Raw genomic sequence first — 21850 nt, 5'->3', positions numbered from 1 at the left:
GCCAACATGGTGAAACCCCATCTCTACTAAAAATAAAATAAATACCCAGGTGTGGTGGCAGACACTGGTAATCTCAGCTACTTCAGAGGCTGAGGCAGGAGAATTGCGTGAAGCCCAGGAGACAGAGGTTGCAGTGAGCTAAGATCAGGCCATTGCACTCCAGCTTGGGCATCAGGATGAGACTCTGTCTCAAAACCAAAACAAAAAAACAATTACATAATTCCTATCTGCAATCTAAAATCCCAAAAGCTATAATAACGAAAAGTTACTTTGCTGGCAAAATGTGACCCAACTGAAACTGATTTGGGCCTTGGGTTTCATGGACAAAGGAGCTCTGGATGGCTACCCAAGGACCTCACTCCGCTATCTGAGCAGGTTTCCTTTACTATTGTTACCCAGTGGGATGAGAGCACTACTAAAGACAAATAGCAGTTGTATGTTTCCTATGCTCTTCCTTTCTGAATGAGAGTTTTAATTTTCCTTTGCCACCACTGTATATTGGGAGCAGAAAGGCAGTCTTTATAGGTCACTAGGTTATAAGAAGCTACATCTGGACCTGGTAAAGAGAGCTGCACATACCCAGAGATCCTGGACTTTGAATGGGATGCAGAAATGTATAGGGGAGGGAGTGAGTCCTATTTATAGCAAGAAGAGTATGTATGGGTAACCAGGAAGTTAGAGGGCAGACCGTGACACATGACATAGGTGAGACGCCTCAGCGTCCACTGCACTCCCCTTCTAGTGTGAGGCAGCAGAAAAGCAAAAACTAATATCCCAGACTACCATGCTATTCAAGTTCAAAATGCAATATAGGTTCTACCTACGACTTGTACTTAAGTACTTTGATTTGGAACTGGGTCATATGGAAAGCAGGAAGATGCAGGCTATGTGTTTTGCAGATTAGTGGCATAAGTGATGTGCTCTTGAGTTGAGCACTGTGGTGATGGCTTTTTGCATACAGTAGTTCCCCCTTATCCTTTGGGGATATGGTTACAAGACCCCCAATAGATGCTGGAAACTGCAGACAGCACCAACTCTTACATGTTTGGTTTTTCTATACAAGCATACCTATGATATGGTAATTTATAAATTAGGCACAGTAACAGATGAACAGCATACCTAATAATATAATAAAACATGTATGACAATATTCTGTAATAAAATTTTTGTGAATAGGGTCTCCATCTCTCAAAATGTCATACTGTTCTGTACCTCCAGCAACTGAAACTGCAGAAAGAGAAACCATGGATAAAGGGGGATTATTGTATAGCTGAGGTAGCTGCTTTTGGAGCCAGTAGCTGCTGTGATAGCTTCCTGATGAAGGCAGACGCAGCAGCTCCTCTGATGGTTTGCCATATGCTTTTGGGAGTCATTTGTGGAAGCTAGGTCTAGGGTCTATTTCTTCAGTTCTCCAGTGATCCTGAAAGCTACCTAAAATCCTGTAATAAATCACTTTCTGCTTAATTTACCTAGAGCAGATTATGCTGTCTGCAATGGAACCCTGGCCAACACAGCCAGCTAATGGGTAAAGAACTCTAGTGCCAGCCCTCTTATTGAAACCAGGAGCAAGCTCCCAGGCCCCCAGGAGACCCCTATTACTAGATGGTTCTGGCAGAGAGTGGACGCTTCCAGCAGCTGAGCACATGTATGTTTGCTCCTCAAGAAAGGACAGTCTGCTACAGGCACAGATATGAGTGGCAATGGTGGTACTTTTTATGATTTAGCCTTTGCCGTCGATATTTCGTGTTGGTCCAGGGATGGTAGAATTATACTTTTTTTTCCCCCACACTCTCTGAGAGCTGTAAAATAAAAATGTTATTTGTATTTTAAAAATAACTTTTGGTTTTAGAGAAATAAAGCATGATGATTTTCTGACCTGAAATAGGTAAAATGCTTCCAATTTAGAATGCAACTTATAAACAGTGCAATTTCCCTCCCATTTGCAGGACACAATGTCTACCTTATTATAAAAAGAGGTACAGTTTTTCTCTGTTTCAGCTGTGTTTATTATCACAAACACTGAGGGAGCATCCACCAATATTTGGCTGCATTGTTTGTAGGCTCTAAGTCAAACATTTCAGCTACTGTTTAATGTGAGAGGGCTTGGATCTGAACCACAGGCAACACGAACTGATTCTCCTGCACAGCACTGGGTCTGCTCAGAGAGGGCTTTTCTGCCAACAAAGGACAGGTGACACATCAAGCACACAACAGCTGTTCTCAAAGGGCAAAGAATGTAACTGCTCCTCCAAGAGTCATCCTTTCTCCCTGCCTGGATGCAGGGCCAGACACTTCCTTTGCACAACTGGTCATCCATCAGACATTTATATAGCGACCTTTTGGGGGAATCAGTCCCTTCTGTCCTCACATTTCCTAGAACAGAAGCAGCAGTGGCCACTCCTGATGTCACTCCTGGAAACTCAGACTAATGGACTGCAGTAATGGCGCGTCTTACCTCCCACATGCTGCTTACATTCTCCACGTCTGTTCTGATATTCCCATCTTTTTCTGGTTATTTATAAAGAGCTACCATTGACTTTGTCATGTCACATCATTACATTCCTTGTAACTTCCATCTTTTTTCTAATCAACTTTTAATTTTAGAACCGCTTAAGATTTACAGGATTATTGTGCAGAGGACAGGGCGTTCCCACATATTCCATGTTGTTTAATGAGAGAGGGCTTGGCTCTCTCTGAGCCACAGGCAAGGACTGGTCATCCCATATAGCACTGGGTCTGTGCAGGATTCAATTTCCTGTATTATTACTCCTTCTTCCATTACGGTACATTTGCTATACTTAATGAGCTGATAGTGATACACGATTATTACCTACAGTCCATACTTGGTTTTTACCTAAAGTCCTTTTACTGTCCCAGGATCCCATTCAGGACTCATTACATTTGGTCATCACGTCTCCTGAGGCTCCTCTCGGAGGTGACAGTTTCTCTGGCTTTACTTGTTTTTGATGACCTTGACAATTTTGAGGGATACTTAACCTGCATGTATTCAGTTTTCCTAAGAATCACAGAAAACGGTCTTTTGGAAGAAGGTATCAGTAGGATCATAAGCCTCCAAAACAAGACCTAACTGTCTTAAGGCTGCAGATGGACACTCGTGTGGCTCCCCGTCAATGTTAGTCTGTGATGAAGGTGGGGTGCTGTGCCCAGTGGATGTTCTGCCGGCTGCTGAGGACATTCCTGTGAAGGATCCAGTGGAGCAGCTCCCCAGCCTGGCTCATTGTTATATTCAAATGAAGAACTGTACAAAGTACAGATTTCCAGGCTTTGGCCCAAGTGTACTGGATTAAAATCTCTAGCAATGGGGCCGTGGATTCTGTATTTTTTATCCTTTAAAAATAATAATGCTAATTATTAATACTGGCAATTATAAAATAATGGCCTATAATCTATTAGTATTATTAATATAAATAAAAGTGTAAATGTGGAAAATTTAAACAGTAGTCAGAAGTTCAAAATGAAAACTATGCGCCCCCTCCATAATCTGAACACGCTCTAGGAACACTCTGGTTGCTTCCTGTTTTTATTGTTGTTTTTTGGTTGCTTTGGAATTTGCATTTCAAGAAGTTTCCCAAAATATGCCAGTGTAACTGGAAAACTGGAACCCACTACTACAGAAAAAATGAAAAATTCAGCTGTTGGGGAGCACAATGACCCCTTCAGTGCTGACAGCCCTTATGTGATCATAAAGCCACCCTCCTCCCCTTCTCCACTGCACAGGCTAGTCCTAGAGCCCTCAGATGGGTAGACATCTGCATGGAGACGCAACCTGACAGCCTCGGAGATGCTGGTACCAAGTAGCGTGAGAAGGGTGCTCTCATTAAGCGGGGGCAGCCTGGAGTGGGGAGTCAGAGGCCAGGCAGGGGAAGGCCATCCCTCCAAAGGACAGTTCCAATGTGGGGAGTGAGAACCTGGATGGGGAGAGGAGGGCATGCATGTGGATGCAGCCGGAGTGGGTATGTCAGAACCCGAGCAGGGAGAGGCAGGTGTGGAAGTCCATGCAGAGGGCTGGCCTAGGACCTGTAGGGATAAGGAGGGCATCCCTCTGGGTGGGTGTCGCCATGAGCGGAGTCAGAGTCTGAATGGAGGGTGTTCATGTCGGGGAAGGGGTGGATGCAGTGGTGATGGCCAACTGGTTATGTATGGGGGGATGAATCAAATAAATATAACAAGGGTAATGGGAGTCAAATTTCCTAACTGTTGGAGAAGGCAGTTACTAGCACGGGCAGGGGGAAGACTAAAATAAACCCTAGATACCCTACAGTTAGAAAAATCAGTATGAACTTACAGATTTAAATATATATATTTAGCTATATTTATAAAAATATTGATATGATAATATATAAAATAGATGTGCATGTATATGCTTATATATACATTTACACATATATGTACATGTACACATAAATTTGTGAATTTTTTAGAGTGGGCCTGGGGGCAGTGACCCTCCAATGGCAACAGGTACACCTAATGCCCAGAACTTGGCTTCAGTGTCATTTTCCACTAAAAATAATCAGGGATCCTTAGAGAAATGACTGATTTCAGGACTGGGACAGACAAAGAACATGATGAGCCTAGAACATCTTGTGCTAGAAATCAAAGAAGTACTCAAAGGCTGATGAGGACATATCCAAAGGACACAGGGGCCAGGCTGAGGAGACTCATGATTTTTGGGACACTTTGAGCTTCATAACAAATAATGTCAGCAACAAAGTATATCCCACTGAATACACAGGAAGTTAGAATCTCATACTGATAAATGAAAAAAAATGAAAATGTGATGAAGGATTTTTATGGTTTGAAAACACCTTTCATAAAATATTTATTAATAAAAGAAAAAAACAAGCAACTTCATAGTAGAAAAGCCCAGAAGACACCACTTACTCAAAGGATAAAAATAAAATCATTAGGCCAGGTCTGGTGGCTTAAGCCTGGAATCCCAGCACTTTGAGAGGCTGAGGCAGGCTTGAACTCACTTGTGCCCAGGAGTTCAAGATCAGCCTCAGCAATATAGTGAGACTCCCATCTCTACAAAAATAAAAATTAAAAATTAGCTGGGTGTGGTGGCACATGTCTGTGGTCCCAGCTACTTGGGAGGTTGAGGTGGGAGGATCGCTTGAGCCTGGCAGGTCAAGGTTCTGTGATCATATACTCCAGCCTGGGTAAGAAGCAAGACCTGCTTTAAATAAATAAATAAGTAAATAAGTAAATAAATAAATAAATAAATAAATAAACATACATCAGTAATGGGACAAACTGAAATTGTGTGCCCCATGACAGGATGCAATGAAAAGAATTCACCATCATGTCTGTGATATTCCTGTCTGTATTTGTTATATATAATATATGCCAACATTTATTATGTCACAGTTTCTGGGGTTCATAGATCTGGGATTGGCTTAGCTTAGTGGTTCTGGTTCCAGGTGTCCCAGGATGTTGCAGTTAATCTGTTGGTTACAGCTACTTTCAGCTCAAGGCTTAACTGAGGCTGGAGAATTCTCCTGCAAGTTTAGTCACCTGGTTGACTGACAGGCTCCAATTTCTCACTGGCTGTTGGCTGGACACATCAGTTCCTTATGGGCCTATCCATACAGCTGTTCACAACATGGAGGCTTGCTTCCCACAGCAAGTGATCTAAGAGATAACTTTCACAACCTAATCACTTCTGGTGGTCACCAAAGTCAATTCCAGTACAATGTGGGAGGAGATTACATGAGGATCACAAAGATCAATCCTGGTACAAAGTGGGAGGAGATTACATGAGGCTATGAATATCAAGAGGTGGGGCCAACTTGAAGGTTAGCTACCACACTGTTATCCCCTGATTCATAAGCTGAAAAGAATCATAACAAACCCAAATCAATGTCTATTCTATAAAATAATTGGCTTGCATTCTTTAACCTGTCAAGGTCATAAAAATCAAGGAAGACTGGAGAACTGTACCAGAATGAAAAAAGGCTAAAGAGACATGACAACTAAATGCAACATCAGATGCTGGACTGGATCCTTTTGCAATCAAGAACATTGTGGGGACTAATGGCAAAAACTTGAATGGGCTCTGAGGATTAGAGAGTTGCAATGTACCGAGGTTAATTTCCTGATTTTACTGATTGTTCTGTGATTTTCCCAGGAAAATATTCTCATGTATAAAAATACCCACAAAAGTGGCAGGGAGAGAGAGGATATCAGGTCTGAAACTCACTCTCAAATGATTGGCAGTGGGGAGGGAAGGGTCTCTGTTTTGTAATGGCAACTTTTAGATAAGCTTGAGATTTCCAATTTAAAAATGTATATAAATTAAAAAGACCTATACGAGAAATTTAAAATTATCTAGGTTACTATTACATAGAATTACATGAAACTGCTATTTTTGTAGGTAAAAAAATATAAATTTTGGTGATTTCACATGGTTACATTTAATATGAGAAAATTACAACAAACTAATCAGCATCAAAGATAATGAAATTCTACATTTACACAAAAATGCAAAATGATTCACAGTGCCCTTTCAAGGATCCCTCTCCTGCAGTTACTCACCCTGTCCAGCGCCCAGCATCTGTCTCTGCCATCAGCACACAGAGAATCTGCTATGTTAAATCCTGCCTGAATAATGATCCTTCCTCAAGTTCACATTCCCCTCCAGATACTGTCCTCTTCCTCTGTGCCCCTTTAGAGCAACATTTTTTGAAAGAATGGCTTCTACTTCTGATGTCCTTTTACTTCCCATTGTTTCCTAAATTCATTCCAAGTGGGCTTGCAAGGCCACCACCCATAGGAACTCTCTCATCAGGGTCATGAATAATCTTCCTGTTGCCTAAACTAATAATCATTTTTCTGTATTCAACATTGCTGCCCACTTTCCTTCTTTAAACACTTTCTTCTGTTGGCTTCCATGAAACCAACTCCTCTTGAGTTTCCTCCTACTTCCCTCTTTGCTTATATCCTTGTCCACTACAATTCAGAAAGCACCATGGTCATCTTTTAAAGATGTAAATCAGAGACGCAGCTCTCTACTTAAAACCCTCTGGAGGGTTTTGGAGTAACAGATAAACTCCTGTGAGAGGCACCCTGAGATCTGGCCCCTACCTATGCCTCACTCCATCCCACAGGACATTCTTCTGTGCCTTTAACCCAGCTTCAGCTTGCATATTAGTCCATTTTTACACTGCTAAAAAGAACTCCCCTAGACTGGGTAATTTATAATGCAAAGAGGTTTGCTTGACTCTTAGTTCATTATGGCTGGGAAGGCCTCAGGAAATTTACAATCAGGGTGAAGGGGAAGCAAAGTACCTTCTTCACAAGATGGCAGGAAGGAGAAGTGAGGAGTAAAGGAGGAAGAGCACTTTATAAAACCATCAGATCTCATGAGAACTCACTATCACAAGAACAGCATGGGGAAAAACCGCCCCTGTGATTCAATAACTTCCACCTGGTCTCTCCCTTGACAAGTGGGGATTATGGGGATTATAATTCAAGATGAGATTTGGGCGGGAACACAAAGCCTAACCACATCAGCTTGTTTCTCAAACATGCCAAGTTTATTCCTGCCCGAGCCTTTCGTGTATGCTTCAAACACTTCTTCAAACACTCTTCCCCAGTCGTCTCACGGCAGACTGCTCTTTTTCATTAAGTTCTCAGCTTAAACATTAACTCTGCAGAGAAAACTTCCCTCCAAGCCTAATTTAAAACAGCTCCAGCTGGGTGCAGTGGCTCAAGCCTATAATCTCAGCACTGGGTGGATCACCTGAGGTTGGATGTTTGAGACCAGCCTGACCAACATGGAGAAACCCCGTCTCTACTAAAAATACAAAATTAGCAAGGCGTGTTGGCACGTGCCTGTAATCCCAGATACGCGGGAGGCTGAGGCAGGAGAACTGCTTAAACCTGGGAGGTGGAGGTTGCGGTGAGTTGAGATCGCACTATTGCACTCCAGCCTGGGCAACAAGATCAAAACTCTGTCTCAAAAAAACAAAAACAAAAACAAAAACAAACAAACAAAAAAAACACAGCTCCTGACCCGTACCTGCTCCAATCACTCTCTCACATTCCCTGCTTTGTGTTCTTCAGGGCATTTATCCTAATATGAAACTGTCTTACTTATGTGTTTATTAGGTCAATGCCTGTCTGCCTACCCTAAAACAGAAGGGCCCTCAGGAACCCTGTCAGTCTTATTCTTTACTGTGTCCCCAGTGACTAGAACAGTTCCTGACACATAGTAGGTGCTTAGGTATTTGTTGAATAAATGAATCACCTTCTGTTTTAAGCTGTTAATGATTCCAACTATTAGATGACTTGTGGCTGTGATAATAATTATAGAATCTTTAAATGACCTTTATTCCAATCATCTTGTCGAATCTTCAGCCAAATGAAGATGCTCTCCATCACACTGCTGGTAGAAGGTTACCCTGCCTCTGCTTGGGTACTCGTAGTAATGAGGACTCAGGACTTTCAATAATGGAATGTTTACAGGTCACTGTGGATAGCTCTGGTTGTTGGAAAGATGTTCTCTTCAGCAACCCTAAATCTTCCTCCCTATATGTTCCATTTATTGGTCCCTGAAACAACTCAAAAAGCCCTGCTTCCTTTGACAGTGATTCCAATATTACTTGAGGGAATGATCACATGATTCCTAATACTCTTCTCTGAGATAAACATTCCCAGCTATCTCAACACTTCAAGTGACATGAAAAATTAACCAATACTGCACATGAGAAATGTCTGCGAAATTTTACCAGCTTGGTTTAAAAAAATAAAACCTTTCTAAGAATCTTATCTGGGAACCACAACACAAGAGTGTCCTTGGATATTCCGAGAACATGGTCTCATTTCTCACAGCTGTCCTTCTGTTCTCTTAACTGCCTGGTTCTCTGCATCATACTCTTTCTGATACTGAGGGAACTGGGACAACTATAGACAGCCAGGCCCGCAAGCATCTTTCCTGGGACAAAGACTTACCTTTTTCAGAATATATTTTACTATGTTTTCATTTTTAAACAAATTTCATATTTAATAAGATGAGGGGAAACTTGGGATATAACTGTTCACTAACAAGCTTTGTAGCAAGGACTCTTTGCTGAGGACACTAAATAATTTATTGCATGAGCGAACAGTTTGGATCTTACTTCCCATTGGGCTTTGAATTTGTGTGTGCAGCACAGGAGGAACAACGTCTGTCATGGCTGAACAGGCAGCATTTTAGTGCTGATTTGTACCCTTCGTGTGACTTAGACAACTGAGTGAGCACTCAATAAATATTATTGAATGAAGGAGTGAGTAAGGGAATAAATGAGCCAATGAATAGATGATCCCAGACCTAGTGCTCTAGTCCAAGCACCAGCAATGCAGCCACAACCTGGACAGGTAAGGACTCACAGTTCAACAGTGGAAGGCATGGGATCAGATCCCAGAGCACCTGATTCTCTGGCCTAGAATTATTTCCACAGATTCAGGCTACCTCTCTTTTTGGGCACCTGTGAAAATGAATTTTCAGTTAACTGGATAAGTAGAAAGGATTTTGTTTATAATAACTAAGTCATCTGATTGACTTCCCCATATCCATGCACCCTCAATGATTATTCTAAGCCAATTACCATCAGCCCATAGCCTTGCAGTAACATACGTGGGGGTTAGCATCTGACCCAGTCCTGGCCATTTGGGCGTGAGAAATTTGCTGAGCAAGTTCTGGGACTCCTTGCTCCTAAGGAGGAGACACTGAGACAGTGTTTCCCCTATGCTCTGGGCACTACTGTGTCTGACTGTGGCACCTGGAATTGCTGCAGCCAACTTGCTACTGGTCTGAGGATGGGGCAACACTGAGAATGGGGCAGCAAAGAGATGGAAAATTCTGGGCATTTCATGATCACACAAAGCCCCTGAATCTACCAACTTTGGAGCCTGCCCATCTGCAATCTTTCAGGGAAGTAAGATAATAAATTATCTTATCATTTAAACCGGTTGAGTTACAGGTTCTGTTATTTGGAACTGAAAGCATCCTAAAAAGTTCAGATCAGTTTTTGATGGAATGCTTTAAAAAGAGAACAAATTCCATTTGACCCAGCAATCCCATTACTGGGTATATACCCAAAGGATTGTAAATCATTCTATTAGAAAGACACACACACACATATGTTCATTGTGGCACAATAGCAAAGACCTGGAACCAACCCAAATGCCCATCGATGATAGACTGGACAAGGAAAATGTGGCATATATACACCATGGAATACTATGCAGCCATAAAAAACGATGAGTTTGTGTCCTTTGTGGGGACATGGATGAATGTGGAAACCATCATTCTCAGCAAACTGACACAAGAACAGAAAATCAAACACCACATGTTCTCACTCATAGGCAGGTACTGAACAATGAGAACACATGGACACAGGGAGGGGAGCATCACACACTGGGGTCTGTTGTGGGGGGCTAGGGAAGGGACAGCAGGAAGTGGGGGAGGTTGGGGAGAGAGAACATGGGGAGAAATGCCAGATATAGGTGACAGGGTGATGGAGGCAGCAAACCACTTTGCCATGTATGTACCTATGCAACAATCCTGCATGATCTGCACATGTACCCCAGAACCTAAAGTTCAATAAAAAATAAAAATAAAAAAAGAGAACATTTTCTTCCTTAATTCCTTAAAAAATAATAAATCATAGAAAGTAACATTTCTTCAACCAGTCACAGATATCATCCTGCTGGCAAATACTGAGCAAGGCTGTAACATAATAATGTCCCTGGTTGCCTCAGTAATGCATACTGACATAAATAATCAAATACCCTATGCAAATAAGTTCTCAAACTTTTAGTCTCAGAATCCCTTCACACTCTTAAAAGCATTATTGAAGACCTCAATTAGCTTTGGTTAATATGGGTTATATCTAGTGATATTTACCATACAAGACAGTAAGACAGAAGTTTAAAAAACATTTATTAAAATAACAAACTCAACACATGATAGCATAAACAACTTCTTAATGAAAAATAACTATATTTTAAAAACAAAAACATTAGTGGCAAAAGAAGCAATGTTTCACAGTTTGCAAATATTTTCTATATCTGGCTGAATAGAAGACAACTGGATTCTCAAATCTGCTTCTGTAAAATCTGTCATGATACATTGTTTTGGTTGGAGCACATGAAGAAGATATGGCCTCACAGAGATACATGGTTAGAAAAGGAAGCAGTATTTTAATAGCCTTCCAAATAAGCCTTCGGATATTTTTATTTGCTAATACAACAAAATTTGACAGGTTTCTTAAAGGTTAGTTGCAATGTAGAACTGAAACCACGTCAATGAACTTCCCACACACTCTTATCCATTGATGCATCTTACACTTGGAATTAATGTTTTTACCCGTGCATGAGTCTTTAACAGCATGTATTGGTCATCTGGAAAATACTGGTTCACTCACTTATGCAGATCATCTAAATGATAACACATCTCATTACACAATATCAAAAAATCACATTTGTTAAGATTGCTACTGATCTCCTAAAAAAATCTTAAGTATTGTTCATGGTGGTAGATAGATGTTTTCAAAAATTCTGATTTTCACTTGAAAGATCTAACTTTATCATTGGTAACAAATACTGTAAATTGTTTTTCTTGAAGTGACAGGCTTACTTTGTTCATTTTTGAGAAAGTGCCTGTCAAATATCCAAGCCTGAAGAAACACAGTTTGTCTGTCAGTCATTATTTCAATTGGTGTTTGGTGAAAAAAACCAACGAGTTTGCTCATAAAAAAAAAAAACAGTGAGTTAGCCACAACTTAGACAATCACCACACAAGTTCTTTTCCTCAAGACAACCACAGTACTTTGAAATAAAAGTATTATGATATGCAAGAAGTGCTTTATGCATATTTTCCATTTTGTCATAAAGAATACTAAAAAGACATGCATTCAAGTGTTAATATTTAATAATTTTTACTGCTTTGTCAAGATTTAATAAAACTGGTATTTTTTTTTCTTTCTTCTCTGTCTCTGTCTCTCATTTTTTGCCGTGAGTGTGTAAGAGTGAAGAAAATAATGATCACCAGTATACTTTGGTGCCACTGACTTGCTATCACAGACCCAACCAAAGGGTCTTGGAAGGAGGGTTAGCAGACCACATTTTAAGGGGTTTGCAGACCACATTTTGAGGACTCCTGCTTTATGTTTTCTGTCTTCTCCCTCTTCTTCCTTTGGTGACAAGCTGCTAACCATTTGCTCACATGGATGTTTGCTATTAACCATGCTTCCTGTGGGTGCTCCCCCACTTTTAAGCTGAACCCAGTAGGTGTACACGTTGGGTAAACTCCAGGTGCCTGGATCAGCAGATTCCGTTACTGCACTTTGTTTCTGAGGCCCAAATAAACAAATTTGAGTCCCAGCTTTACCATTTAAAAGCAACCCTGATCTGTTCTGTTCAGAACAGAGGCCTCAGAAATAACGCCACATATCTACAACCATCTGACTTTTGACAAACCTCACAAAAACAAGCAATGGGGAAAGGTTTCCCTATTTAATAAATGGTGTTGGGAAAACCGGCTAGCCATATGCAGAAAACTGAAACTGGACCCCTTCCTTACACCTTATAAAAAGTTAACTCAAGATGGATTAAAGAATTAAATATAAGACCTAAAACCATAAAAACCCTAGAAGAAAACCTGGGCAATACGCTTTAGGACACAGGTTTGGGCAAAGACTTCATGACTAAAACACCAAAAGCAATGGCAACAAAAAGCCAAAATAGAAAAATGGGATCTAATTAACTAAAGAGCTTCTGCAAAAGTAAAGAAACAATCATCGGAGTGAACAGGCAACCTACAGAATGGGAGAAAATTTTTGCAATCTATCCATCTGACAAAGGGCTAATACCCAGAATTTACAAGGAACTTAAACAAATTTACAACGAAAAAAAAACCAACCCCATCAAAAAGTGGGCAAAGAATATGAACAGACATTTCTCCAAAGAAGACATTTCTGCAGCCAACAAATATATATAAAAAAAGCTCATCATCACTGATCATTAGAGAAATGAAAATCAAAACCACAATGAGATATCATCTCACGTCAGTTAGAATAGCGATCATTTAAAAGTTAGGAAACAACAGATGTTGGAGGGCATGCGGACAAATAGGAACACTTTTACACTGTTGGTGGAGTGTAAATTAGTTCAACCATTGTGGAAAATAGTGTGGTGATTCCTCAACTATCTAGAACCAGAAATATCATTTGACTCAGCAATCCCATTACTGGGTATATATCCAACGGATTATAAATCATTTTATAATGCACATGTATGTTTACTGCAGCACTATTCACAATAGCAAAGACTTGGAACCAACCCAAATGCCCATCAATGATAGACTGGATAAAGAAAATGCAGCATATATACACCATGAAATACTATGCAGCCATAAAAAAGGATGAGTTCATGTCCTTTGCAGGGGACATGGATGAAGCTGGAAACCATCATTCTCAGCAAACTAACACAGGACAAGAACCCCAAACACCACATACTCTCACTCATAACTGGGAGTTGAACTATGAGAACACATGGACACAGGGAGGGGAACACCACATTCCATGACCTGTCAGGGGTTGGGGAATTAGGGGAGGGATAGCATTAGGAAAAATGCCTAATGTAGATGACAGGTTGATGGATGCAGCAAACCATTATGGCACATGTATACAGACCTAAATGTTCTACACATGTAACAGACCTACGTGTTCTACACATGTATCCCAGAACTTAAATTAAAAAAAAAAAAAAAAAAACAACTCTGAGTGAACTACTGACCTTCTCTAGGACTATTCTTATAAAATCAGAGGACAGAATCAGATGATGTCTAATCATTTTCCAGTTCTCAAATTTCATAGTCCTAATACGCTACACACTCACATGCATACACAAACTCTCACACTCGTGTGTGTACACATGTATGCACATTATGGGACATCCTGAAAATACCATCGTGTACTTCTCCACACAAGTCTGATTATCCCTTTGTATCTCTAGAAGTCATTATAGAGAGGCTTTGGGAATAAATAAGTATGTGAATAATTCAGATTACACCAGTTGAGTTTCTTATTATAAGACTGCAGGGAAACATATCCAAAGTTTCAGATTAAAAAATAAATAAATAAAAATTAAAGGTTAAAGAGAAACAATAAACTTAACAATAAGCTTAATTTAATCACCTACATGATTTATAAACAAACCAGTAACTGATTCTGTTATAGCATGACAAAGTCTAAGAGTTAAAACTGTTCAAAACAAGTAATAAAAGCAAAATCTTTGGGCCAATAGGAATAATAATGAACAGATAGGAGTGTGCAAAACAAAGTTGCTGGCCTAAGACGCTTCAATATAATTTTATGCAGCATTGTCAGAAAGACATCTAAAATTACATTTTTTTGTTCTTTTTCTATCTGTTAAACATTTACTGATGCTTCTAAGATTACCATAACAATTTTCCTAGCTCTATTCTACTATCAAAAATAAATGTATTTGAGCACACTAATTCTATTTAATTTACTTTTGTATTTTCAAGCCACATGATAAATGAGCTACCAATTTAGCTATTTATGTTTTGAAATAAGCCTAAAAGAGTTTTATTTAAAAAAACTAACACACTTCTCTGACATAAAATGCTTAAAGAGCATGAATTGATTTTATTTTGACATTCATACATTTTTAACATAAAGAGTAAAACAAAATAGTTAAGAAAGTCAAGATAGTCTCAATTCCTTTTCTCTTCAGAATAAGGACAGGATACATTTTATTCAGACATTTCAGGATTTAATTAGGATTTTGGTGACATCATACATACAGAATAAAAACTTTAATAATGGATGTAAAACCATCTTATAAAGAGTGTTTTTGCAAGTTAACAGAAAGTGGGTTTGAGAGGCAAGATTTTTAAGAATATAAAAATTTCTACTCTTTCCAAGTAAGATCAAACCACAATAGTTTTCTAAAATCATAAAATTCTAAAAGCTGGTTAAATATAAAAACAAAGCAAATCTTTTAGAGCTTCGTGTATTTGGAAACAACAGGCAAATACAAATCAGGAAATCATGGTTCCTCTAGACATGTTGATCAAGGGACTTCAAGAGCTAGTTTACCTATGCGAGGAAATTTTCTCAAAAGCTTCAGACATTTGGTAGCAGTAGGGAATCTAAAATCAGAAAACCATGGTCCATTTTAGCCTGTCCTAAGACAATGTGTAACTTAACTAATAAGAATAGCAGTAGTTTGTCAGTTGGGAAAATTAAGAGATGCCTGCCCAGGACTCTGAGTTGGCACATCTAATACCAAAAATAAACCATAGTAAAGTGAAAACTTACAAATATTTATCATTTGCTTTGCCATTTGCTCCAATTTGTTAACCCTTGCATCTCTCTTACATTTTATGCATTACTGCATAAAATTCCTAAAAGAGGTAAAATTGTTGAATGCCAAATATTCCTCATTTATATAATTTAATGTTATTGGTATCATGATAGAGACTGGGGATACAAAGACAGATGGGCCTTGCCCTCAAGAACTCAAAGTCTTTTTAGGTTAGTTTTAGATGAATAATACCACATAGTAGGTTCCATTTATCAAGGATTTTCTGTTCCCATAAAATTGGGAGGGAGGGCAGAAAGATGTTTATAAAACATGAGCAGATCTTTAATTACAAAAATAGAATGCAATTGATTTCCAGAGTAATGATTTCTCAAATTTCTTCATAAGACCCTAAGGAAAATAAGTAATAACATTAAAATACTTAACATGGAAAATTACTTATATAATACTAAAAGGTCTGTTAGTAAACTTTAAACACAATTTGGACTTAAGGCAGTTTTTTCTTTACTTTTTTGAGATGGAGTCTTGCTGTGTCGCCCAGGCTGGAGTGCAGTGGTAAGATCTTGGCTCACTGCAACCTCTGCCTCCCGGGTTCAAGCAATTCTCCTGCCTCAGCCTTCTGAGTAGCTGAGACTACAGGCATGTGCCACCACGCCTGCCTAATTTTTGTATTTCTAGTAGATACAGGGTTTCACCGTGTTTGCCAGGGTGGTCTCGAACTCCTGACCTTGTGATCCACCCACCTCAGTCTCCCAAAGTGCTGGGAATTCATGAGCTACCATGCCTGGCCAGAGTTTGTACTTTTTAAGGTTCTGAGTAACATGCCAAGGGCATTGTGATTCTATTTAAATATAAAATTGAAACGCGTTTTCTTGTATTTCAGCCAAAAGTTTATCTTAACTGAAAAGACTTCTAGTATATGCTCAGAGGAGACAAAGGCTATAAATACATCATACCTGGACACTCATCTTCATTTCACAAAAGGAACGGTTGTCAGGAAGGCACCGTGACACAGCACAAGGCTCAGTAATTACTCCATCTGGCCCAAATCCTCCCACCCATTTCCCATACACAAAACTGATGATAATTTGGTAAACTAACAACATAACAAAAGGTTAAAACACTAAAAAATGTGGTTCCTGTATACACAGCAAAGAAAATCAGTGAGTAATATACTTCATATGACCACATCAGATCCAAATCTGCTCCCCAGGATTAACCTGCTTGCTCATGTAAAAAGTAAGAGTGTCTTATGAGACAAAAATACATTTAAAAACCATAAAATCTTTGTCTCTATCAGAAATTAAAGAATGTTTTCCCTTTAAGAATGCCTTCCCTTTAAGAATGTAATTTAGGAGTGTAATTAAGAATGTTTTCTAGGGATTCTAAAGTGAATCTCTAGAAAATGTTTAAAGCACATATAAATAATCTATTTAACTTGGGCTCCTTTAGTTTAGAGAAAGTTAAGAAATTTAACTTATTTGCTTTTTAAATCAAGAGCAGAAAAAACCCAAATTATTGAATCTCTCTAATCTAAAACTTCTTGAGGCCCAGATGTATCATCTTAGATTTCCCATTATTGTCTGAAACTCACCATTTTACTTTCCAAACTTGGATTTGTTGTATATTTGCTATCCTGGCAACTTGCCACTATAGATGGTCAACCAAGCTATAAAACCCCTGGCCTCTCAAATGTTCCTGAAACCCAATCCACTAACGAGTTTTGAGAAGACTTACAGATTCTACCTTTGTAAAAGAATATCCCTTCTCTATTTCAGCTTTATTTCTGCCAACAGCAGACTCCAATCACTTTCTTGTCCTGATGTTTCCAACAGATATGTTGTTTATTGCCCACCTCTAATCCACTGTCCACATCACTTCCAGAGTGACCTTTCCAAAATGCAAATGTAAGCCTGTTGCTCCCCTGATTAGAACACAGCTTTAAGGATAAGAGTAATACTCTTTCCCTTAGCATCTCTTCCTGATCTTATTTCTATCTGTCCCTTGGATTAAACACACAGAACTATGTATGGGTCTCCAAAAGCGGTGCAACAGGACCACCTTCCCATGTGAAGTGGGTACTTAGGCTCTGACATGAGCCCATGAAAGCTCTTGTATGTGGTAAGCTTTGTACTTACCAAAATAAAACGGGCACTATGTTAAATTATATAAAAAAATTTAAAAAAACCAGTCATTTTAGATACTCATAATTAAGCTTCATTTGTCATTCCATATGTACTAAAAACATTCAGGATAGCCCTCCCCCCAAATTTTAACAAATTCACTTTGTTGCAATATGTTTTTCTTGTTTAACAACAGCAGATGCTATTGCAGATAGTATTCAAATGAAGAGGCATTCATTTTCCTCCGTTGGTCCTTTTCTTGTCTGATAGCTTTTTCATTTTGACTTTCAGCTGGAGCTTCTTGCTATCTTCTTGCCTCACATGCTTATCCTGGCTCCCAATTCACTGGAAGTAATGGAAGTGTATTTTCCAAGGCCTGCATTTATTTTATCCACTCTGGGTGTGCCACAGAAACTGCTCTTGTTCCTCACTCCTCTTCTCTTTTTGTAATTACCCCCAACAGGAGTCATTCACTCATCCTTTCATTCAGTCAACAAACAATAAGTGTCCAGATGCCAGGAATAGAGCTAAGTTTTCTAATTCTTATGGTTCCAGAAAAGATGAACTCATAATGCATAATGCATAGCAAATCCAAACTGTGACGTCACCCACAGTAAGAAATACATGTTGCATGGCAAACAGGTACACACATGCTAAACTTGTGCACAGAAACACAAGTTTCATGAAACAAGGCTTATTCGTAATATGTGCCTTGTGGTCATACTTTATATTGTATTCAGTTCAGTGATATTTTATTTCACTTCACAGGCCTACTAAATTAATTTCATGACTAACTGATTTCCAGAATTGTTGTCTGAAAAGCACTGACCTAGAATATGCATGACAGGAACTTGTGTTTCAGAATAATTACTGTATTTTTTTTTAAAGCTAAAAATATCATGGAGGGGACAGAGAAAGGATAGGGAGAAAGAAGAAAAGCAAAAGGAAGGCAAATATAAATGGGGAAGGGGAGAAAGAGGTAATAAGAAATAGAAAAGACATCTGGAAAAAGTCAGAGATGGGTAAAGGAAAAGAGAAAAAAAAGTAAATGTCAGGATGATAAAGGAAGAAAGGCTGTCTTGGTAATTTCTAGGGTGACAGGAGAGGTCACATCCCAGTTTCCTTGGGCTGAGGAGCTCTTATCACTTATTATCTCCGCCTGTGGAGGGAATTAGCTGATTAATCATTGATCACTGTCTCCGAGCTGCTCTAATCCTTAAACATTTAAAGACTGTATTCCAGGTGTTTGGAAAAGATAACAAGAATTACCCAATAAGGCAGAAATACTTATTTAGCTTGCTGCACACAGACCACAGCAGTATCTACAAAGTTCCAGATGAAATCAATGGAGGTAGTGGTGGGGAGTCCAGGGTGTGACTTGTACATGAAGAATGCGTTACTGAAAATTAACATCATGAAAAGTAAATGAGTTGAGTTAATCATGGCCATTGTGTCATGCCCATCTCATCAATGTGAAGCGGTGCTCTAATTCTGTGTAACAGCATGCTCTGATCAGTAAAACTTCCCCTAGCAGAAGCCCACACCGAGGGGCACTCACTCACCTAGTCTTAAATAAATGCCACTTTTTATGAGAGATTCTTAGGGGTTAAATGCAACCTTGTGGTCCTAAAACTGTAAGGGTATTTTTTTTTTTTTTTTTGACAAGGAGTCTCATTCTGTAGCCCAGGCTGGAGTGCAGTGGCGTGATCTCAGCTTACTGCAACCTCCGCCTCCCAGGTTCAAGCAATTCTCCAGTCTCAGCCTCCTGAGTAGTTGGGATTAGAGGTGCCTGCTACCATTCCCAGATAATTTTTGTATTTTTAGTAGACAGGGTTTCACCATACTGGTCAAGATGGTCTTGAACTCCTGAACTTACGATCAGACCCCCCATCCCCCAGCCGCCCAAAGTGCTGGGATTACAGGTGTGAGCCACCACACCTGGCCAAGAGCACTTATTTACCCTGCATTACATGTCAGCTTATCCTGTGCCGGAAGAATCCTAAAATACACAATATTTATACAAACTGTGTTATATTTTGAACCATTTCTTAGAGGTGATTTTTAAATGAGACATATTCCTGGAATAGGTGAACCATAGAAGAGCAAGCACTAATGATATGTGTGTTCAAGCCTTTTTAACCTGCCACTGATTGGCATTTGTTGCTTAGCTAAAATCTCTCAAGAACTGGTAGGAGTGGGAAATGAGAACATGTTGGTCTTGCACGAATATAGTGAATCACTGCCTGGCCCCACAGCACCTGCCCACCAGGCACAGCAAGTCCTGCCACTCCGGTCCTTCTCACCTGGCATTTGGTCACAAGTGCAGTCAAGGCAGAGTAGAGGGGAAAAAATGCTAACAACTTGGTGTGCTTATTTTTTTTTTTTCTCTCAGAAAGCAGCAAGGGAACAAAAAAACAGGCGGGGGCAGAGGGCTTATAAGGAAGAAACAGAATAGAGAAAGAACTAAGAAGTGTTCAAGGATGCCTCCTTGAAAGCCAGAGGAGCACAGGGGGCCGGGGAGCATTCTAGGGATGCTCATGGGGACTCAGGCCCTGATAGTCATGGGTGTGATGGGGGGGTGATAGTGCATTTCAGTAAATATTTACTGAGCACTCCATTTAAGGTACAGTTCTAGAGACAAGAAGATGGGTTGTCATCTTGTGTATAACCTTGTAGGATTAAAATAACCCTAAATATCAGCAACACTCTTCCAGTGATGGCTAAACAACCTCTATGCCATGTTACCAAATCAGTCAAACAAAGTATGCTTGCCTAGGAAACTTAAGTGTGTCTACATTAGGGACAGTATGCTAGGTACTGGGGAAAGAATAAAGGTATGTTCTCCTTAAGTATTTTTTAAAACTCAAGAGCAACAGAGCAGAAATATTATTATCTCTGAATATACAGGTGTCTACAAATCCAGGTCATGTCAGACGCCCAAAATGAGGTCTGTTAATGCTCACAACCCAGCATTGCTAGCCCAGTGGTTGAAAAGCAGCTGGTAACAACAGGCATTCATAGGTTAGTGATGGAGATCATGGGCTCTGGAGCCAGCCCGTGTGGGTTTAAATCCTGGTTCCTCTACTTGCTAGCTGTATGACCTTGGACAAGTTACATAACTTCTCTGTGCCTCAGTTTCTCCATCTATAAAATGGAAGTGATAATAAGATCTACTTTATAGGGTTATTGTGGGAACTGAGTACAGCCTACGGTACACAGAACAGTGCCCATCACACACTGAGTGGGTATTCAGTCAATGTTGGCTAATGCCATTTCCCCCTGATCACCACCCCTACGAGTGGTCACACAAACTACAGCTTAGGGTGTCTGGAATGACAGTATAGACATTGACCAGTTTGGGGTTTAATATCCACTTCAAAGCAAAGTCCTGCAAGACCATGGTTGAAAGTGTCCAGCTGCCCATCCATGTTTCTGCATGCTCATTTCATGAGCCCCTGTTCCACTGGCTTCTTGCAAATTATTTACTGTCAAAATTTTTTACATTTGATGTTATAAATATCTCATATTTAGAAAAGAAAAAACTGGTTTCCTCATGATTTCAAGAAAAACTGGTAAGATTATGAACTATCCAGAGATGGGGAGATGCATATGTATATGAACTTAAACTTATTATGACTTTTAAATATACTAGAAAACAAAACATAGCAAGAGGAGAATTTCAAGAATCCCATATAAATGTAATTTCTCTTGGTTTTGGCATAGCTTTAGAAATCTAAAAATGGATAGTCGACATTTTAAGAACCTGGCTAGGGTTTCAGTTTAAAGCACGTCCCTGTGCACACCTGTGTGCACGCCCACACACATACACACACACAAAACACCAAAAACATTCTTGGGCAGTTGCCATGACAACATAATGCTGAGCTACCAAGCTCTTTGTTAACCTGCTGAAGATACTGTGCAAAAACACCCTCATGACAGATTCTTTACTAATTAAGTAGAAAAGGTTAAAAAATTCTAGATCCACATGGTTTTCATCTGTGCTAGGACTCAAAGGCAAATACTAAATATTCTAGGAATAAGAATGTGAAAGTAATAACTGTAAGACCAATTACAGATCAAATTAGAAACAATGTTGAAGAAAACGGGGGAAATGTTTTATTTTTATTTTGTATGCTATGTTCATTTTATCATCTCCTCATAAGTTGTATCATATTATTTTAATGGAATAATCACTTTGTATAACACAATTTGGTTAACAGAGTCTCTTATTTTACTAGCACAGTTAAATACTCTCCTTCTTTGGCCATATCTACTTCAATTCATTTAAGAGCCCATAGTTCCATATGCTAAATAGTGATAACAAAAAAAAAATGGTCTCTAAATTAATAGGAGCTTATATACCAAACCAA

At 39.4% G+C, this 21850-nt stretch overlaps 1 protein-coding gene across 5 annotated transcripts in view; it reads right to left on the bottom strand.

The window, feature by feature from the left end:
* FIG4 (FIG4 phosphoinositide 5-phosphatase) overlaps nucleotides 1–21850 on the bottom strand; it is a 134766-nt gene that overhangs the window by 5878 nt on the left and 107038 nt on the right. Inside the window, exon 23 of one of the 5 annotated variants that reach the window (XM_037727440.1) lies at nucleotides 13753–15181. The exons of 3 other annotated variants lie outside the window; for them this stretch is intronic. In XM_037727440.1, the coding sequence (XP_037583368.1) occupies nucleotides 15103–15181 (79 nt within the window). In that variant the 3' untranslated portion in view covers nucleotides 13753–15102. Of the gene's footprint in view, nucleotides 1–13752; nucleotides 15182–21850 lie in introns of those variants that run through there. One more of the 5 variants, XM_017497424.2, reaches the window with a different exon arrangement.

This window comes from Cebus imitator, unplaced genomic scaffold, assembly GCF_001604975.1.
Source record: "Cebus imitator isolate Cc_AM_T3 unplaced genomic scaffold, Cebus_imitator-1.0 Scaffold231, whole genome shotgun sequence".
Lineage (NCBI taxonomy): Eukaryota > Metazoa > Chordata > Mammalia > Primates > Cebidae > Cebus > Cebus imitator.
The sequence above is the reverse complement of the archived record's forward strand: the minus strand, read 5'-3'. Positions and strand labels throughout refer to the sequence as shown.